The following is a 20,361-nucleotide window of genomic DNA, read 5'->3' as shown; positions in this document are numbered from 1 at the left end:
AGCAACGAACAGTGGCTTGCATATCCCAGGCACTTGCATATTTTGTCGTTCAAGAAGTTATAGCCACTAAATTTCAACTCTAAGCAGGATTTTGATTCATGGTTTACATCCTCTAGTTAATCCTAAAACCCTGTTTACCTTTTTAATTTTATTAATTCCTCAATTACATTTTGGAGATCTGGTGTCCAGCATGCATTTTGTTTTGTGCTAAGCAGCATCTTATATTAGGTATCATCAACAATATATACCTGCTTGGTGCAGGGGGAAGTGGGAATAGAACAGAGTACAGGGGGATCATGTGGGGCAGGGGTGAGCTTTTTTTTTTTTAAAATATATTTCCTCTCCCACCACTTCAGTCCCACCTTTCTTCTGGCCTCGAGACGAGGAGGTTCAGCTGCCGCCTTGACCCCCAAACCCCCATAATGGCCGGCTGTCCGCAGGCATCTCAGCGTCTGTCCGTTCGCTTGTCACCCCTGCCTGGAGGCCTCCGTCTCAGCGCTGGTGACCCCTTTATCTCCTCCCTCACCCTCTCCGCGACCCCTGCGAAAGGGTCGATCGACTGCCAAAGGGGTCGCGACCCACAGGTTGAGAACCGCTGGATAGAGTGCAGTATATGTTCTTATAGGGACCTATTAACCCTCTTTCAGCTTCATTGTTTTCTTTTCTTTTTAAATATATTTTATTGATTTTTTACAGAGAGAAAGGGAGAGGAATAGAGAGTTACAAACATCGATGGAGAGAAGCATTGATCAGCTGCCTCTTCCACACCCCCTACTGGGGATGTGTCTGCAACCAAGGCACATGCCCTTGACCAGAATCGAACCTGGGACCTTTCAGTCCCCAGGCCAACACTCCATCCAGTGAGCCAAACTGGCCAGGGCAGGGGTGAGCTTTTGAAACTAGCCTCGGAAACATCGTGAGCAGCATGTGTGGTTGTCCAGTTTCCCATGGCTCATGAGATTCAGAGTATAACGAATGAGACTGCTCCAGATTTTGACAGACTCACTCAGGTCAGATTTACACTAGAATGACTCAGTTCTCGCCAACAGTTTTATACTGTCATTTTATAAGAAAAAATAATAGATTTGAGTGAAAACCAATGTTTTAATACTTCTGAAAAATGGTCTAAAATGTAGTATCAGGAACTAATTGTAATTGCATACTAGGGAAGTCTGGGAACTCTTATTTAATTACATTCAACATTGGTACTTTCTGGACTGGAGACTGAGCTAGGCTGTGGGCAAATGGTTAATTAATTTTTCTCTCTTTTTTTGTATTTTCTTTCTTTTATAAGAATATGGAATGCTTCATGAATTTGTGCACTAAAAATTCAAAACAGTGCCCAAAATAAGCTGTCTGTAAGAGAATATCTGAACTCAAGCACACACTGTAAGCTGTCTGTAAGAGAATATCTGAACTCAAGCACACACTGTAAGCTGTCTGTAAGAGAATATCTGAACTCGACCACACACTGTAAGCTGTCTGTAAGCATATTCTAAAATATGAAAACTATATCAGCAATTGGAATCTTCAACATGAGAGATTAGTAGCAAGTGGGTAAGTTTATACAAAGTGAAAGTTATATGTTTCTAAACAAATGCTTGCCAGGAATACACTATCACGTGCCTACTCATTTGGTCAAAGTTAAGATCCACCTATCCATTGTGTGTTCTTCTGGCTAAAAATTAACAATTCAGTTTGAACATATTTCATCTGAACCATCTATACTAATAAAAAGGTAATATGTTAATTAGACTGGATGACTTCCAGACGACCATCCAGACGTCTTTCCTGACAAAGCCGCCTGCCCGTGGGCCCAAGCTGCCAGTGCCTGTGGCTGCGGCCCAGGAGAGGGAGAAGCTGCCCGCCCCATGGTCCCAGGTGCCAGCACCTGCAGCTGTGGCCTAGGAGACGGAGAAGCTGCCTGCCCCATGGTCCCGGGTGCCTGTGCCTGCAGCTGTGGCCTGGGAGAAGCTGCCCATCCACAGTCCCCTGCGGCTGTGGCCGGCCTGGGCAAAGCCAGCCTGGGTCCTGGGTGCTTACAGCCGGCCAGAGGGAGGGGAAACTCGGGTCCCAGTGCCTGCAGCTGGCTGGATGAGGGAATCCTGGGTCCCAGGTGCAGGCCAAGGCACAGGCAGTTAGGGATGATCAGGCCAGCAGGTGAGCAGTTAGGGGGATCAGGCAGGCAGCCAGAGGTGGTTAGGGGCAATCAGGCAGGCAGGAAGACGAGCAGTTACTAGCCAGTGGTCCTGGATTGCAAGAGTCATGTCCGACTGCTGGTTGTGGGATCGGGCCTAAACTGGCAGTCGGACATCCCCAATGGGGTCCAGGATTGGAAAGGGTGCAGGCCAGGCTGAGGGACTGAATTTCATGCACTGGGCCTCTAGTTTATAATAATATCCCCTTTACTCCATTTCTCATCTAGGATTTTTTTCTTGTTTTTTTTTTCTTCTAATTTTACTATTAGCCCTGAGGGCTTCTCCTTTTCATAAGATTTTGGGCAGACACATGCTAAGTTTCCCTACCTGTCTGTTTCTGAAATTGGATTTCTGAAGGATGAAGGGGCTGGTCTTCTTGACCTTTGTTTTAAAAGATTGTCTTGTTAATAAGACTACTTCCTTCCCATTCCATTGAGGCAATGAACATAATGCCCGAGGAAATGGATGCTTTAGTATTCTGGCCAAAGTCTTTGCCTACCTTAGGTTTTATATGGTGAAACCTGAGGGCCTCTCTTTGAAGTTATACCCTGTATCCTGTGTCTCTATAGTCTTTCTCACAAAAGAGGTGGAATCTATTCCCCATATCTAGCCTTCGAATTGCTTTGACCAACAGAATTCAGTAGAAGTGACGGTGTGCCAGTTCTCATCACTGAACAGTTGGTCAACCCCAGACACGTGAACAAGCCCAGCTGGGATCAGAAGGGTCCTGCCCACATCAGCTGAATCCCATATCCCACAAGCTGAAGAAATACCTTTTATTGAAGTTTTATGGCTGTCATGCAGCATTACTGTGGCAATAGAAAACTATTACCAGTGGCAGTGGATATAATGTGATTGTGATTGGCTCCTAGCCTCCACCACCAAGCTCACTCTTGTCACTTAATTGACCTCATAAAAACACGACCTGGTAATGCATGTCAATGAGGTGGTTGGACTCTACTTACGGGGCTAGGCGGTGTGGTGTCATATTGTATTTTCATTAAGTTCTCAATTAATGAATTAAGAAGGAGCTCTAAAATATTTGGTCTACTGAGAGTTGAATGGTGGTGGTAGTGGCCAGGGAGATATCCAAGAGCAATGATATCAAAAGTAACAAGCTGAAGACTTAGCATAAAAACCACGTTTCCATTTGTCCTCATTTCCATTGTTAAATACCTACTCAAAAGGTTGCTGGAAACTAACAATTATTTCCTTAGGGATGCTTGATGTGAATATTACTTTGGGTTAGGCAGGGTATTTAAAATGCATGTTCATTAGAGAGTATCAATTTTCTTTATTTTAACAAATTATATGTTTTGAGATTTTTCTATTTCACAGGTAGCTTTTAACTTTAGAATCAAGTAACACGTTTATTGCTTGACACTACTTCCCACAGGATGGCTTCAGAAATGGATTAATCTTACTGCCAGAGTGGTTAAAATCCAGAGTGCATATAAACAGCACATTATTTAAGAGCATGAGGCTAAAAGTGGATTTGAAAAGGTAATCACTCAAGTTATTAAAATAAAAAAAGCTCAATAGGCTTAGGTACATTTTCAATATCCAACGTTATTTTTTCCATATTAATAAAGTCTTCCATCTGTAAAGGAAATTAGAGAGAGAGAGAGAGAGAGAGAGAGAGGAGAATAGAGGAAATGAGAGCAAGAGAGAATGTAATAATGTGTATGAGAGAAACTTCAGGAAAATATGTGGATTTATCAGGAGACTTATTTTTTTATTTCATTTTTATAAATGTTCATTCAGACTTCAGATTCTCTCAGTGAACACTTAAGGAGAATATCAAAGTCATCTTGTGTTAAAATTACTTTTATTCAGGATGAAAAATACATGTAACCACATTGGATGATAGTCTATGGTTAGTACTTGACCACATATTTCCAAAGAACTACATACTTATTTCCCTTGGTTTTACTGCATTATATTCCTTTTTATTTAATATTTCTTACAAGGTTACAATGTAGTGTTTTATGTAGTTTTTCCTTAATAGCAGATAGAGGACGTGTTGCACACAATTACAGGCAGGAAAAAACTAATACATAACTTTTTCAAAGAACAAGGGAGACACCAAATCTACAACTTGTAGTTCAGAGTTCAGGGATTTTTTTTTCTTCTTTGAATACATACTTTTCTTGGGTATAATGTGGCTGATAAAAGCTTTAAGTTTTGCAGACTGTAGCGATATAAAGCTGTTTCTGACACAATGGATGAAGACGGGTTTGAGGTAGAAAGGTGGTCATGGCTTTCCTCTTGTATAAAACAATCTTCTTCTCAAAATATCTATGCCCCCTAACCCACCCGACCTATTCACAAAGAATAGAATTTCTAACTTTAAGCCTCCTTCTGGCCAGATCCCAGGTCAAGAGAACTCAAAGTTAAACTGTCCTGCTGTTTTAAAAGCACATGTGCTTGAATCAAAACACATTACTTTAACTTAAAAAAAATTCTCTACATTTGGTAAGTATATGCCATGTTTAAACTGAGTGAATGAAATGCTAAATCAGAAGTTAAACCAAATGCCTACTTGAATGCACTCAAAATTAGGCAGGGTACGACATCCAAGCATTTAATTTCATTCTTCTGCAGAAGTAGTGGCATAGGCTTTTGATACATTCTTCCCAAATGTACAGGTTACATAAAGGACAATAAAATCTGTTTATTCGCCCAAAAGGGGAAATGAGATGTGCACTCAATTTGTGTCTGCTTTAAAAAAGAAAAGAACTGGAAGTTTCAAGAATTATAAGGGGCTTAAATATACATAAACAACAATAAAATTTTCTTTAAAGGGAACCAAAGGCAATAATGTGTCTGGCATTATAATTGGTTAAAGGTCTGCTGTGTATTTAATGATGAAAATCAAGATCTGGGAACTAGGAAAGATTGTACTAAGTGTTGTTTTTGTGCCAAAAATAAAAATATGCCTAAATAGGCAACCTTTGGTAAAATGAGCTGTGAGATTATTATAAATCTGCTTTAAGTCTCCTCCACCATATAAACTCAGGGCGGGGGATGAAATAAATAAAGAAATCAAGAGTTACTTATATAGAGCAGGCAAATAAAATGCAGGGAAAAATACCAATGGACATACCAGTTAGACCCACTGGCTTTTTATGGTAGTTATCCAAGTGGTTGCTAAGAAAAAATTAAGTATATGTTGTCAAATAAAGTTAAAAAGTATACATAGAGCTGTAGCCTGATCCACACACCTGTAATATAACTGATTGAACTATATGAACCTATTAATTGCCCAAATCATGAAAACAAATATAGGAAATCTATTTGGTCGTGTGAATGATGAGTTTATAAATAACCATACAGGTAAGAGAGTTGAAAAAATACATGAAGTTATTGTACAAGGTTAATAGAAAGGAATGTAAAACTGTCTCCTAGTTCCTATGCAATTTTTGTCACGGTTATTAAAAACAAATACCACTCTGTTCATTCATTTACAGTTGCATAGAAAGGGAAGGAGAAAACAATAACATAGTATTATTATAAAAACAGAATATCCTTCTGTCTTTGGATAGTCAGTGTTTCACGCCTTCAGTAGGACACACAGTCGGCGCTCAGCAGCCTGCTTCAAAGAGCCATGGAGCTTCTGATTAAATGGGGCCTGGACTGGCATTTGCTGGAAAGGGCAATACTGAAGGTCAGGAAATGTTTGTTGGCTAGATGAGTACTTCACATTGCCTGCGGGAAGGGAAAACCGTGCTGTCAGAACAACATTTACATAAACTACTACAGGTAGCAGAAGCCTGTCAACTCTTCAAGGAAAAAGAAGTGCTTCTTTCAGAACACACACCCTAGTTTGCTACGTTCAGAGGGGACCTTGACTCCCACGTGACTTCTGCTCCCTGAGGGAGGCCCTTTCCTCATCCTGAAATCAGTCTGCCCTTTGTCACTGCAGCCAACACAGAGGAGGCCTGGAAGGCTGCTCTTGGCCAGGTTGGACAGCAAGTTAAAATTGAGAGGACTTGTCTTTTTCTTGTGGGAGGTACCAAAGGTAAGTAAATTAGGCTGGTGCAAACACCCCAATCTCCCACTCTTCCTACACTGCCTCACTCCTTCCTAGGGCCTCCTGTGTTTTTCAGGGCATTTTTTTCTCTCTCATCCCTAAAAACACTCAGCTTTGAATGTCATGCCATCAGACTATACCACCCACTATGCATCACCTTCTGACCCCAGGGTCAATGTTCCCTTACTTCTTGATGAAGAAATGGTACACTGCCACCAAATTTGATGATTTCAACACCTACATAGATGATTCTTCCAACACTCTGCCCTCTTCATTCTTTGAGGTCAATGCCTCCAACTAACTTGTACTCCACTCATCTTAGCCACTCACTCAAAGTTCCAAATATGGACCATTACCAGATGCCTGCAACTGCTCCCACATTCCAATTTCAATAACCCCACCTTCTGACAACCACCTCTATCCTTCCAGCTTGCTTCTGCTAAGGCCCAACTTCATTTATCCTTTGATGCTACAATGCATGGATTCTCCCACCTTTTTCCTGTCTCCCACACCTAAGACATCCTCACTTCTTTTCCTATCAAACGTAGATGCCTGGTTCAATCATTATCATCACTCCTTTAACTCTTCCCTTGAATTGCTGTACGTACTCTCTTGGCCAAACCACAACTTCCACTTCGATTAACTGTAACCCTTGGCCTACTCTGATGCCTGTGCTCATGAACTTGAATGTGGCTAGAGGGCAACATGCAGGCCCACCCCGACCTCACATTTTAGTCACTAACAGGCACCTTTCTTGGCGCCCTATAATGCTGCCTGGCAGTCAGACATACTCTGTTCCAGGGTCTATGTGGCACCTCTTCTGTCTTACCTCACACCTATGCTACTCCCTCTCATCCTCACTGCGCTGAAGGGTCCTGGCTGTTGACTCACTAAGACACCAAAAGCAATCAGAGAGGAATTTTGCTCCCTGGGGTGAGGTCCTTCTGTCTCGCCAGCTCTCACACCCACATCCCTTTCTCCGCTTTATGTTCCTTGGTTACTAAAGACAAACCGCCTGTGCTTCTCATTAAGATCCCAGCTTCTCTTGTCAATACGACAATCAGAAGACGTTTCAATGTTTCAAAAAGATCAATAAAAAAGTTCATGGAGGAAAATGTTCTCCAAAGAGCTGTGGTCTTATGGCACATTATTACTAAGAGTACCTATAATATGATAAGGAAAATACGATACAAGTCTGTGGCTGCCAACAGTCCTCAGCAAATTTTTAAATGAAAAGTCAACTCCTCTCCCCACCTCAAAGTAACAAAGCCACCTTTGTGTACTGCTCTGGTCACTGTTTTTAATCCATGTTCTGTGATAACCACCTTAAGTAGATATCTGGGAGAACAGTGGTCAGCCAAATCTATCCAAGCTAACTATACATTGGATATATGAGGCTGTTAAAAAAGCGATTAGAACACAAAGGATCAAGCACTGCATATTTTGGGCATCTGGGAGAACTGGCCTGGGAGGGGTCCCCCCCACCCCCAGACTGACAAACTGTTGTACTGAATCAGCTAACATTTCAATGTCGAGCAAGTTTACTTATTTACATGGGGAATAAAGTAGCACTAAAATTGATAGTGGCTAATCTGCTTACTCTAAGTTGTAGTCAACACATGAGCCAACCAATCTGAAGACTTATAGGAACTTCAATATAATTTGTGGCCCAACTTTTGGATTTTTACAGTTTGAACTGAGGCTGCTTTCAGTGCTGGACTTTGCTCTGTGGACTTGGAATGAACAGCCTTTCTGTGCTGTCTGATTTTGGTTGGCAAGACACCTCAAAGCTTTTGTTCTACAAGCCTGAACCTGAACTGGAATGTTGACAAATGCCCAATCATGTTACCCATTGTTCTCACAGCCTCACTTGCTGACCACTGAGTCAGCGGACTGTTGAAAGCCCAGTTGCCCCCACCAATCAGAAAATGAATAATGTAAGTTTGTGCTCTTGTTTCTCCTGGTAACCCGTTTCTCTGATTGTCAGCTCCCTGCAAATTTGCCTTTAAACGCTTTGCCTATCTCTCTGTCTTCAGTTCATGCTGAGGGCTATGTCCCTGATTTGCAAATCATATATGAACAAAACTCTCTTTTGATTTCTGTTGGAATTTTTGTTAACAAAACCATGAACTCTTACCTGTGGCCTGCCGGGGAGATTTGCTGAAAGAGAAAACAAAAAAAATAAGTTGAAGGTGGTACGGTTGTTAGGCTGGTTCCCCCTCTAAGGCATGCAAAAGTGTGCCCTTTTCAGCATGGTAAATGGATGCTAATAAAACAAGAAACAGTTTTTGCCTTTTTTTGCTAGATGATTTAAAACAAGGGCTAATTTTCCGTTTTTCATATCCCAAGTGCTTTAAGATACACAAATTCCACAAAAATATGCAAAGCATATGCTGGCTCTGTCAAAAAGTATACACTAAAGCATTCAGTGAGTTCTTAGTTTTGCAAAAAAAAAAAAATCTCAAAATTGCCCATTGAAATCTTGCCATGTATTAGGTTTATGTATCGGAACAGAGCAAAAGCTGTATATTTTGCTGAATAGTACCAGTTCTGACCAAGAAGTCATTAGGGAAATGAAGGTGCATGAGTCTTTCATGTCTGCCACCCTTGACTCACCCTTGCCCCAAAGGCTAGGAAGATGGTAGCGATGTGCTTACATCAAGAAAAAGGCTGGGCTAATCCCTGAGAGTCTTCTAGGAACTTGGGCGACTAGTTGTGCCTCCCATGGCCCCAGTTAAGAGCATTGGAGAAGTTAGAACCTGGCATCTAATTGACCTTTGCATCTGATTTGCAGCTCAATTCCTTCCTCGTAACAGAGGGCATCGGACAGTGTAGCTGCTCTGGCGTGCACTGAGGGCAGCCACTAGGAATATTGTTTTTAATTTTTTTTATTATTTTTTTAAAATATATTTTATTGATTTTTTACAGAGAGGAAGGGAGAGAGATAGAGAGTTAGAAACATCGATGAGAGAGAAACATCGATCAGCTGCCTCCTGCACATCTCCTACTGGGGATGTGCCCCCAACCCAGGTACATGCCCTTGACCGGAATCGAACCTGGGACCTTTCAGTCCGCAAGCCGACGCTCTATCCACTGAGCCAAACCGGTTTCGGTGGAATACTGTTTTTAAAGCCTCTGCTTTTTCGTCTCGCCTTTTCACTGACAAAATCTCATGATTCTCTCATATTCAATCCTACTGGGGAGTGGGAGCCCCGCCCCTCCAGTGAGGGCAACATCTGTGCTGTGTCAAATAAGAATTGTCCCTAGTCATCCAGCCCGCTTCACTCCTTCCCTCTCTCATTTTTCTGTTCTTAGGGGAAAAAAAGATATCTGTGACCACACAGACAGTGCTAGTAGCTCTGTGAGAATAAAAGAGCAAATGAGGACAACCTTTTTATGATGCCTGCATGGGGAAAAGTGAGCCCCAGGAGTAGCAGGGGAAGAATCAGCTAGGGCCAGCCTAGTCCTACCGGGCATGTAAGTTACAACAGGAAGAAAGTGAGTGGACCTCCTCACACACGTGAGCTACACAAGGGAGAGCTTAGCAGCATTAGTATTAAGTACCACATGGGAGAGTTACGCTTCTAAGTAATGAATAACCAAACCCAAACAGAAATCGAATCCATTTTGCTCCAAACCAACATTTAAAACCCCACAGCTTTTTATCAAATAAAAGGCTTTGGGTACTCCCCTGAACAAATCATACAAATATATTTCTAAGAAATCAGGAAATCATTGCATTTTTGTAGGTTTTGTGTATTTTTTATAAATGTCACTCAAGCTTAATAAATGTAGGCAATTCACAGTGCAAATATGTCTATAGATATAAATAAATTTAAAAGCATTTGTTGCTTTTAAAGCAAAAAATACTCAATTGACTATTGGTATCCCATATATTTAGACAACATAAATGAGAAAACTAACAAAACATTTTACAGTAGAAAAACAGTTACATCAGTCAGTGGAAATTTTAGTGTGTACTTTGGTTAATAAACAACACAATTAAATTCCCTTCATTAACTCCTTGCCAGAAAGAGATGGTCATACCTGCCTCTTTGCTCTGAAACAATGTAAATAATTAAAAGAAGACTTTTAAGGGCTATAAGACAGAGGAATTCTAAGGTGTTACATGCGGCAATATATAGATACAGTGAAATTAAAAAAAGCCATGTTTAAGGAGGCAATTCATGCAATTAGGATTTATGAATACAGTTTCATTTTAATTCCAAGATTGCCAGGAGTAGAAATTAACTTGTGACCATGCTAATTTTTAATCCACAAAGGATCAAAAGTCACGATTAATATGCAGATCAATTCATTGTGTGCTAGTGACAAGTAATTTTAAAGTTCTCATTAGTTACAGGGGCTTGTGAGACTGGCTTGGCATTGGGACGGTGCCAAGATGACTTGCTTAGAAAAATTCTCCAAAGGTGGTCAGTAAGCTTTGTGAATTTGAAGATTAAAATATTTGCTAGCTTAGCAACTTAAAAGGGACAACAAAGCAAATGAATCCTGTGGAACCTTCCGAGTACTGTATGTTGAAACTTCAACAGCTTAACCTTCCCAGTGGGAAAATGAAATCATCCATCATGATATTTAAATAAAAACTTTTAATTGGCTTTGATTACGTAATTTTTAAAAATTAGTTATTAATGTATTTAGATTTAAGCTGACCCAAAAAGTAATTTCATTTGTAAATTTAATTTTGAAATTCTGGCTTAGAAAGACTATATCTAGTCATTAAGTAACATACAACCTCAGAACCCAATTCTCTAGAAAATTCAACCTTGAAGTATAATTAATATAAAAAATTTAATTTGTTCATCTCTGATGGCTGTTACAAAGCCTCGAAGAAAAGCAACAATCTGATAGCCTATGAACTTAATGCCTCTGTAAATATCTACAGTACACACAAGCTTTTTTAGGGGCTGAGTGTGGGGACTGTCATAGAGTAAATGCGATTCAGCAAATTCGAGAAGTAGAACTACAAATTATAACCTGGAAAATGACTCAGTCCCAAATACAAATATATTTATGACTGTAGAAACTGTAATATGTTCCTTAGGCAAATACTCCTAAAAATTCAGAAATGACTATTTTTCAAAGAGGTGTTTGCACTTCCTGCTAATGATCAATTTTGTAAACTGTAGAGTGGCATAAATTGAAGGGTATTTTGTAAATGAAGTCCGTATATCTTATTTATCTATACTCCTGATAATGCTTTTTTCCCTCATTTAGGATAGTATTTTCCAAAAAGAAGATGGAAAAGGGTAAGATGAGAGGCTGTTTATATGTATACTACACATATATAACATATGATAAATGATAGTATATATACGTACTAAACTCTTTAGAGGCTGCTTAGATTTAAAAATCATGAATAATTTATAAAAATTATAAATAATATATTCATATTTCTTTAAACAATTTTAAAAAATGTAATTGTAGCATTAAATAGTATGGATATGTATTTAAGTCAATTGTTTCTGTGTGAAACAGAAGAAGTGTTTTTGGTGAGAGCTCAGCAGAAACTGCAAAGTGGCAAGATGCTGAAGACAAACTGTTTGAAGAAAATCAATACATAAGAATTATTAATAAGTTCCTTTAGGAATTGAGCTGCTTCTATTTTGTTATTATCTGGCTCTTGGTTGTTCATATGGAAAATTCACAGGGTTATCATCTGTGAGACCTTTAATGGCCTTGCCTTTACACAGTGACTACTTTATCTTATAATAAAAGAAACCAGAAGAAAACAAGAGGAAAACCTGAAAATAATCCCTTTCTGTACCTGCGTCTGATGATATCAGACATCAATGTCTGGAAAAGAAATTACATTAGAAAAGGCCTTGTTTGGCATGCCACTGAAAGCTCCATTTTCAGGTAACACACATTTCTTACTAAAGCTTACACTGAAGAGAATAACTTCTTCTTAAAAAACAAAACAAAAAACAGACTTATTTTTATTGCCTTCACGTTATCAGGCTCACAAGGCTTAGGAGAAACCTCCAAGAGCAGGACTGCGCTGTTGCTGTTCTCCAGGGAGGGGATGGGATCTATGCTGAGCTTCTTGTGCTTTGCTGACATACAGAATGTTTGCTTCATTTTCAATTAACAGTCAATCCGGTTCTAATATAGGTTTTTGTTCTCTTATCTAAGAAGACAGAGGGCCCCACACCAGGAAAAACAATGGAAGGAGAAGGTGCAGGGGTGGTGTTAGTTCATTCATACTCACAGCAGCAGGATGGAAACGAGCTGTTGATCTGCTCCATCACCTCCGTGAGGTCGGTGCTGGTGTCATGAGGCGGGGCCAGCAGGTCCTCCGCTGCTGGGACAGCCATAAAAAGAACAGACATTTTGAAATTAATGTCTGGCCTTTCACCAAAACCCAACTTCAAGAGAAAAAACAAGCTGTGGCCTCTAAATATCAATGGGAAAATAATTCTGTAGAGCAAGCATGCGAAACTCAAAGGCTAACACCGGCCAAATAAATGAGGCATGCAGCCCGCGGGCCGCGAGTTTGACATGCTTGCTGGAAAGAATGACAGTTTTAGGGAAAAATACCAAAACCACTTTTGTATTAATTTGTCAGTAATATATTTGCATACATAAATAAAGTATAGTAGATACTTCTGTGGAAAAAAACCGTGCTAGTGAAAAATTCATGAGTGAAAAATACAGAATGTAGTCACATTATTTCAATGTATTGTTTGGAATTTCATTATTTGGTGTTGCAACTATTTTTTCATATGAGAAAAATATCCTACCAATTTCTTTTTCACCACAAAACTAGAGGTATCTCATAAGAGACTTTATACTTTCATGTATTTATTCGATAATCAATAGCAAAATAATTCTTATTTTAACAAATTAAAACAGCATTAATATTTTAGGTTTTCTCCTGATTAATATAGCAAAAGATATCTCATAAACAAATTAAATTGGTTAAAGTATGTGGTCCTCAGCAGAATTGAGGAACTTGAATTTTATCAGTAATAGAATGTGATTCCGAATGCCTGGTTGACAGAGTCCTAACTAGCAGCACTGACAGGTCCTCTCTGTGACAGGGTGGAGGGGACCTCTGCTTCAGATGCTGGTGGTAGAGGTGGCAATGTCTACGGTGACTGGGATGCAGAAAGCAGAATCTAAGTCCCTAGACCTGGGCAGAGAAAACCATGTTTGGTACACTGTCCTTTAGTGTTATATTCTGAAGTAGTAGACCTGTGCATGAATCTGTGCGTGAGTAGCTGCTGCCGCTTGTTTCTGTGGGAAACAGAAGTGTTGTTCAGCTGGGCACCCCGCCCACCACCGCTGGTAGCTCTCCGAGGCTTGTAGCTCACTGGCCCGCTCTCCTGTAGTTCTCCCTACTCTTAGCTTGCTGCCCTGCCCTCCTGTAGCTCCCCCCTTCTTGTAGATCAGTCTTGATGTTATGGAGTCCCAGCTAATTTGCATATTCCTCTCTTATTATATTAGATATGTACAAATCTGACATTTTAGAGAAAAAAAAATTACTAAAAAGAGAAAAAAGAATCATTCCCAATGCAAAAAAACTTAAATTGTTGCTCATCCCAAAAGAAAAGAGCATTTTTTTCATCTTTCACCGAAGTTCAATCCACTACTACACCCTATGTATGTACATGTATTAGAGCTATTATTCTAAAATGTATGCTTTTTTTGATATTGTTAAAATGGTTTTGTGTACCCATCTGAGACCAAAGAGAAAAGAAAGCTCCTTTGTGCCCTAAGGCACCCATGTGTAAGAATGCTATTTCACATGAAAAACAAACAAATGGCAAAGGCCCGAGCAGTGTAGGGGAGGGGCCGAGTCTCGGAGACACTGACCTGTGGAACTGTGGAGCTGTGGGCCGGCATCAGGATCGAGCGAGTGGCTCAGTGCAGATCTCTGAGGGGAAGCCCAGGGGGAGACGCCATTGATTCGGGAATCAGTTTCAGGCTGGAAACACATTCAAATGTTAGGCCAGAGGAAGAATTAAAATATTATTGAGGAAACCATTTCCATTCCTAACGTCTCCCTCCCCACCATGGATAATTACACCATCTAGAGTTGTTTACCCACAGACATTTTCAAATACATTAGCATCAGTAGATGCTAGAACTCAGCTGAGCACTAGGTGGTCCTTCCCTTTCAGTCTGGGCAACTTGAAGAACTCACGCAGTTTTATCACAAGATTTATGAATCAGGGTCAGCTTCCGCCCTCAATTGTTCTCCCTCTTATTTTTATGTCAACCAAGTGAATTTAGAAACATGTCCAATTCCTCTTGAAAAAATTAGCACTGCTTGTCATATCATAAATGGATCTAATTGCAAAACCAGCTAATTTTTTAAAAAAAATATATTTTATTGATTTTTTACAGAGAGGAAAGGAGAGAGATAGAGATAGAGAGTTAGAAACATCGATGAGAGAGAAACATCGATCAGCTGCCTCCTGCACATCCCCTACTGGGGAAATGCACGCAACCCAGGCACATGACCTTGACCGGAATCGAACCTGGGACCTTTCAGTCCGCAGGCCGACGCTCTATCCACTGAGCCAAACCGGTTTCGGCAAAACCAGCTAATTTTTAAGTTTAAGTCAATGTTTAAAGACAAACATTGAAGAGTGTTTAAGAGCATGACTCGTAATTCAGATGCTTAGATTTGAACTCAGAAGTTGTGTAATTCCGAACCAATTTTTAACCTTTTGTGCCTTGGATCCTTTTTTTTTATAAACTGGCTGACAGGAGCTGACAGGTGTGAGGTAAACCCTTGGCAAGTGCACTCCCACACAAAGCTCTGAAATGATGACGGACTTATTAACAAGTACGAGGTCGAATGAGAAAGTGTGACCTATGTAGAGGAAAGGCAGAAGTTAAAATGTATTTGATGCCAATTTTTTCATTAAATCTAAACTAGTTGAAGCCTAGTAGTTTTGCTAGTTTTTACTTTCATAGTAGATTTTTTTATCTCCCTCTGGCATTCATGCTGTCATTAAGAAGAGATAAGAGCCCTACAGTCTGCGATATACTAAGACATTCAGATATCAGCTATCTCTAAAAGCATTATGGTGCAATTCTGGAAACATATGAGCCATTAGGCAGTTCTGTCTAATGGATGGAGAGAATGAAGGGGGGTCGAGGAGGGAAGGGTGAGTGAAGAGCCTTTAGCTCTCCTAAATCATCAACAGGCTATGGCAAATGAAGTTTTCAGAGTGTGGCTTCCTTCGTTTTATCTACTCACTAGGTTGCTATTACTAACACTTCATATTCTAAATATGAGCTTTCAAGAGAAAAGTAATCCCTTACACAGGCGCCATTCAGAAAATTCAGGTTCATAAAACCAACAACGTAGCTTTTCCCATGTATGTGACTGGCACAGAGGCAAAAAGCAGACATTCCAAGAGCGCAGGCCTTGGGCTATTCTTGGGACTATTACTTTCCAATGATGCCCAATTTGGAGGCTCCAAAGTAAGCTGTCTGCAAAACAGTCTCACACAAATTCTGAAACACTAGCAGACATACAGAGAAGTATATGGTCAAAATATAAGGGGTGCCCTGGCCAGTGGGGCTCCATTGGTTTAGTACTGTCCTGTGCTCCTAAAGGTTGTCAGTTCTATTCCAGTCAAGGCACATGCTGAGCTGTGGGCTCGATCCCTAGTAGTGGGTGTTCAGGAGGCAACTGATTGATGTCTTGCTTTCACATTGATGTTTCTCTCTCTCTCCTTCTTCCTTCCTTCTTATCTAAACAAATCAATTAAAAAATATGTATAAGGGGTGAACTTTTTGGCCTGCTGTGTTGGTTATGCCAAAATTACACTGTTTTAGTGACTCTGACATGTTAAAAGACACTGATAGCAGGTGTGAAAGTCGATTTTCTAAAATTTGAGATAAATCACTGGAGAGTATGTTGTTTCTGCTTTTGATTCAATCGATCATCTCCAGAGAAAGTAATTTCTAGTCACTACCAAGGGATCCCTCAATGCAAAGGCCAAAGAAAAATGCAAAAGGTGACATAAATGTTGATGTCAGGGGTTCAAGAGAGAGAAGCTACAGGCCCATTTGCTGGGATTCTCCACAATCTGTTCCTGTTGCAAACGTATCTTCATTACCAGTTATGTGGCCTGACTCCTACTATTTAACTGCTAGATGTAGTCAAGCACTTAATTCTCTACAATGTGTTGTGTCTTTACATAAGAAACCATCTTGTTATAGATCATACCATTTAACAAGACTGCAGTCACCAAAAAGGCAGACACTTTTGGTATATCTCAAAGAACAGTGTTTTTTCAAAACTGCAGGCTATTACCCATTGATTAGTTATAAAATGTATTTGGTAAATCAATTTTTTGATCAGCACAAAGAAAGAAAGAAGAAAAATGGAATGGAGGGAGGGAAGAAGAGAGACACAGAAGAAGAGAGAAAGGAGAGAAGGAAGAAGGAATGAAGACAGCAGGGAGTGATGGGGGAAGGGAGAAAGGAAGGAAAGAAAAAAATAAGAATTTTTTATAACAGCAATTATTTTATATTCATCATAAATGAATGTCTTTATCATAATGTAAATTGTATTTCTTATTGTGAAGAAATTTTGCCATGGTCAGTTTGGCTCAATGGTTAGAGCGTTGGCCCACAGGTCAAAGGGTCAAGGGTTTAGTTCCCGGTCAAGGGCACATACCTGGGTTGCAGGTTTTGACCCCCAGCCCCAGTCGGGGGTGCATGTGGGAGGCAACCAATAGCTATGTCTCTCTCACATCCATGTTTCTCTCTCTCCCTCCTTTCCACTCTTTCTAAAAACCAATTGAAAAAATATCCTTGTTGAGGATTTTTAAAAATTTTAAAAAGAAAAAAAATTTGCAAGCAAGTGCCATAGAATGTGGTCTAATATTAGGAAATAATGGCAAATTAATAAATATCTGTTACTTAATTTCTTGAAAATAGCTTATTGGAAAAAAGGCTTTAGAAAAAAGAGTTCAGGTCATTTCCTTCCCCTTAACCTGTACAGATGTTTCCCCTTTAACTTACATAGAACCATGTTATAGGATATTTTTCCTTAAACAATTCAGAGCTGGGATAATTTCAATATTAAAGAAGAATGGGAAATTCCATCTAAAATTGGGCAAGCAAGCACATGTTTCGCATGCCAGTGAGGCTGTATTGCTTACACTGGAAGAGGGATTTCTAAGCAAGTCTAAATTAACTACAGAACTGAGAAACTGAAACTGAACCTCTCTAGTGACACTGGGGCAAAGTCCCTGGGAGATGGGATAGGATAAGTGGCGTGAGAGGGTGACACCGAGTTCTGCAGACTCTACCTGCTCCAGCAGCTGTCGAAGTCGGTGGAGCTGAGACTCCAACTGCTTATTGTGATCTTCTAAAATCTGCATCCGGGCCTCTAGCCGACCCTTGTGCTGCCTGAGCAGTTTCGCCTCAGCTATAAGTTCTGAATCCTCAGATGTGTGATGAGGAGATACAATAGAGTCTGGAGGTGAGCCCACTGGGAGTCCCTTTCTCAGCTGCTGTTCCTTCAGCTGCTCGTATTCCAACTGCAAATTTCTAATATCGAAAAGCAAAAACTGAAATTACTATTGTGCACATCGTCTTCTACCCCAAATTATCTATAAACTCCAAATTTAGGGAATGCTATTTCTTTCCTCCTAGGTAAAAACATTTCTTAACAGTGAGATGAGCAAGCATGATTTAAATGGTAGCTTTACTAGTAACTGTTCTAATAAACATCATCCCTGAACCCCAAATGCAACCCAAAGCCAGCAGGCAAGCTTGGTGATGTTCTCTAAAACGTTGACTCCATCATGACTTCTTGGACAGTAGTTTGAAAAGGGAATGGGTAGGAGCCATGTTGAAGTTATTAATAAAAATTTCCCATTACAAGTTTTCCCAGAATGACATTTTCTCCCAGGTCTAGCACACCTTTGTTCTTCCTCCAACTCAGCGATGACCCGCTCCAGCTCTCCGCGTTCTGCCCTTTCTACTGACTTCAGGATCTGAACTGGACTCTGGGGCTGGCTCACGGAGGCCTCTCCTCCGAGGGTCTGGCAATACTGCTGGATGAGGGCATGCTCGTCCTCCCTGGGGAGACAAATTCAACACAGAGGCTCATGTCTGGATCTGAATGTAAAGGAAGTGGAAGCAATGATGATTAGGATGGCTGCTGGGGCAAGTTTGCCTTAAAGCTCGGTGTCCCTGTGGATGAAAAAGGGGCACTGTAATGACTATCCAAAATGAACCTCAGAGGGTGATTTGATCATAAATTCCTAACTGGGTGGGTCATGGTGGAATAAGCACACTTCAGGCCGGTAACTTCCTTAATTAAAGAAGCCCTGTCCATTGTTCTTGTGCATCTGGGTTAACACATCCTTTTCCAGACTGTTCAATGGCATAACCACCCTGAAGGGAGGACATAACTTGTTGACTAGCCTGCACCTTGCTTTGTTCCACCTTCATGTAATCCTCCTCAGTCCCCTCCTTAATTCCAAGGGTTCACCAGAAACTGCAAAGCCCTCCTTCTCTGGAGCATATCAGATCTTGCTCCCCAGCATGCTGTCAGTTTGGCTCAAATAAACACATAAAAATTCTCTACAGGTTCGGGCACTTCTGACAGCCAATGACATGTTTCTTATGACATCCCATGACCTCACTGTAAAACTCTAAGAAGATATATATCCAATACTGTATGTGTACTACAAATACCAACATTTCATGCTTTGCCTTAATCTAACATGTATTTATCACAAACCTCAGAAGAGATACTTTACTCAATAGAGGCTATAAAACAAAGTAAAATGCACAAGCAGTTAATATAAAAGATGTAGGCAAAATCAATAATTAAATGCCAAAATAGATGAAAAGACTATTAATTAAAAGTAACAGCTATAGACTGAATGTTTGTGTCTCCCAAAAATCCGTAAGTTGACGCCTAATCACCAATGATAGCAATGTCAGCTTTCCATATCTGTGGGTTTTGCATCCATGTATTCAACTAACCGTGGTTCAAAAACAGTTGTGTGTTTTTTTAAACTCCCAGAAAGTTCTAAAAAGCACTTGAATTAGCAGTATACTAACTTCACAGGAATAAAGTGATGTGTAGGAATATCCTGCTATAGCAAATATAGGTTATATGCATATAAGAACCTGAACATCCATGGATTACGGGACCAACCCCTGAGGATACTGGGGGACTGTATTTGAACATGGGGCCTATGGAAGTGATGAGGTCATGAGAGTGGAACCCCCATGAAGGATTAGTGCCTTTATAAAGGACTGAACAGACCAGAGTTCTCCCCTTCCACCTCATGAGGACACAGCAAAACGTGGCCATCTTTGAGCCAGGAAATGGGTTCTCGTCAGAAATCCTACTGGCAGGTACTTTGATCTTAGACTTCTCAGCCTCTGGAACTGTCGGAAATAAATGTGTGTTGTTTATAAGACACCTGGTCTATGGCATTTTCTTATAGTAGCCCAAATGAACTAAGACATAAGCTGATCTCACTGTCTTCAGCATTTGGTTGAAAGTCATTTTGTAATGCTCTGTAACCCAGAGAGAGGAAAACATAATCCTCATATTCTTTTATTTAAATGACTCAGCGCAAATTATAATTATATGTATTTAAACATACCTAGAGATATTTTACTTAATATTATCAGCCTGTCATTTTTCACTTGGATTCTCCCACTTTCTTAATTACGATGAACTAGACATATCAATAATATAATTAAATCTAATGACTGACAGAAACAGAAATGTAACAAAGTAGACAAAGCTGGTATGTTTATGAGAGGACGCTTTACCAGCAGGCCTGGAATCCCTTCCCTTCCTCTATGGGGAGATCCGGTCAGATCCCATCCCAAACATGCAAATGACAGATCTCCTGGCTAATGCTACCAGGAGAGTCCTGTCATTGAATACCTTGAGCAGTCTGTACGTGCTCTGTTATGGCTTTTGGGAAACAAAACCTGGAATCTAGGGTTTTATAGGATAGGACTTCATAAACACATCAGTGAAACATATATACAAGCTGATGAGTTAAAATTAGATTGGAGATGCATTTTGCTGTCAACATTTACATACATTCATTTATTTTGGGAAGCTGATGGGATTTAACATATTATATAATTATCATC

General features: G+C 40.2%; 1 protein-coding gene across 3 annotated transcripts in view; it reads right to left on the bottom strand.

Moving 5' to 3' along the window:
- Positions 1-5,880: 5,880 nt before the first annotated feature.
- UTRN (utrophin) overlaps positions 5,881-20,361 on the bottom strand; it is a 461,667-nt gene continuing 447,186 nt past the window's right edge. For all 3 annotated transcript variants that reach the window (XM_015558521.1, XM_006755401.2, XM_015558522.1), the window contains 6 exons: positions 18,151-18,309; positions 17,535-17,775; positions 14,071-14,182; positions 12,464-12,556; positions 8,369-8,391; positions 5,881-5,906 (listed from right to left, as the gene is read on the bottom strand). In XM_015558521.1, coding sequence (XP_015414007.1) covers positions 5,898-5,906; positions 8,369-8,391; positions 12,464-12,556; positions 14,071-14,182; positions 17,535-17,775; positions 18,151-18,309 — 637 coding nt within the window. In that variant the 3' untranslated portion in view covers positions 5,881-5,897. The remainder of the gene's footprint in view (positions 5,907-8,368; positions 8,392-12,463; positions 12,557-14,070; positions 14,183-17,534; positions 17,776-18,150; positions 18,310-20,361) is intronic.

Source organism: Myotis davidii, unplaced genomic scaffold (genome assembly GCF_000327345.1).
Source record: "Myotis davidii unplaced genomic scaffold, ASM32734v1 scaffold292, whole genome shotgun sequence".
Lineage (NCBI taxonomy): Eukaryota > Metazoa > Chordata > Mammalia > Chiroptera > Vespertilionidae > Myotis > Myotis davidii.
This window is presented reverse-complemented; position numbering and strand designations above follow the sequence as displayed.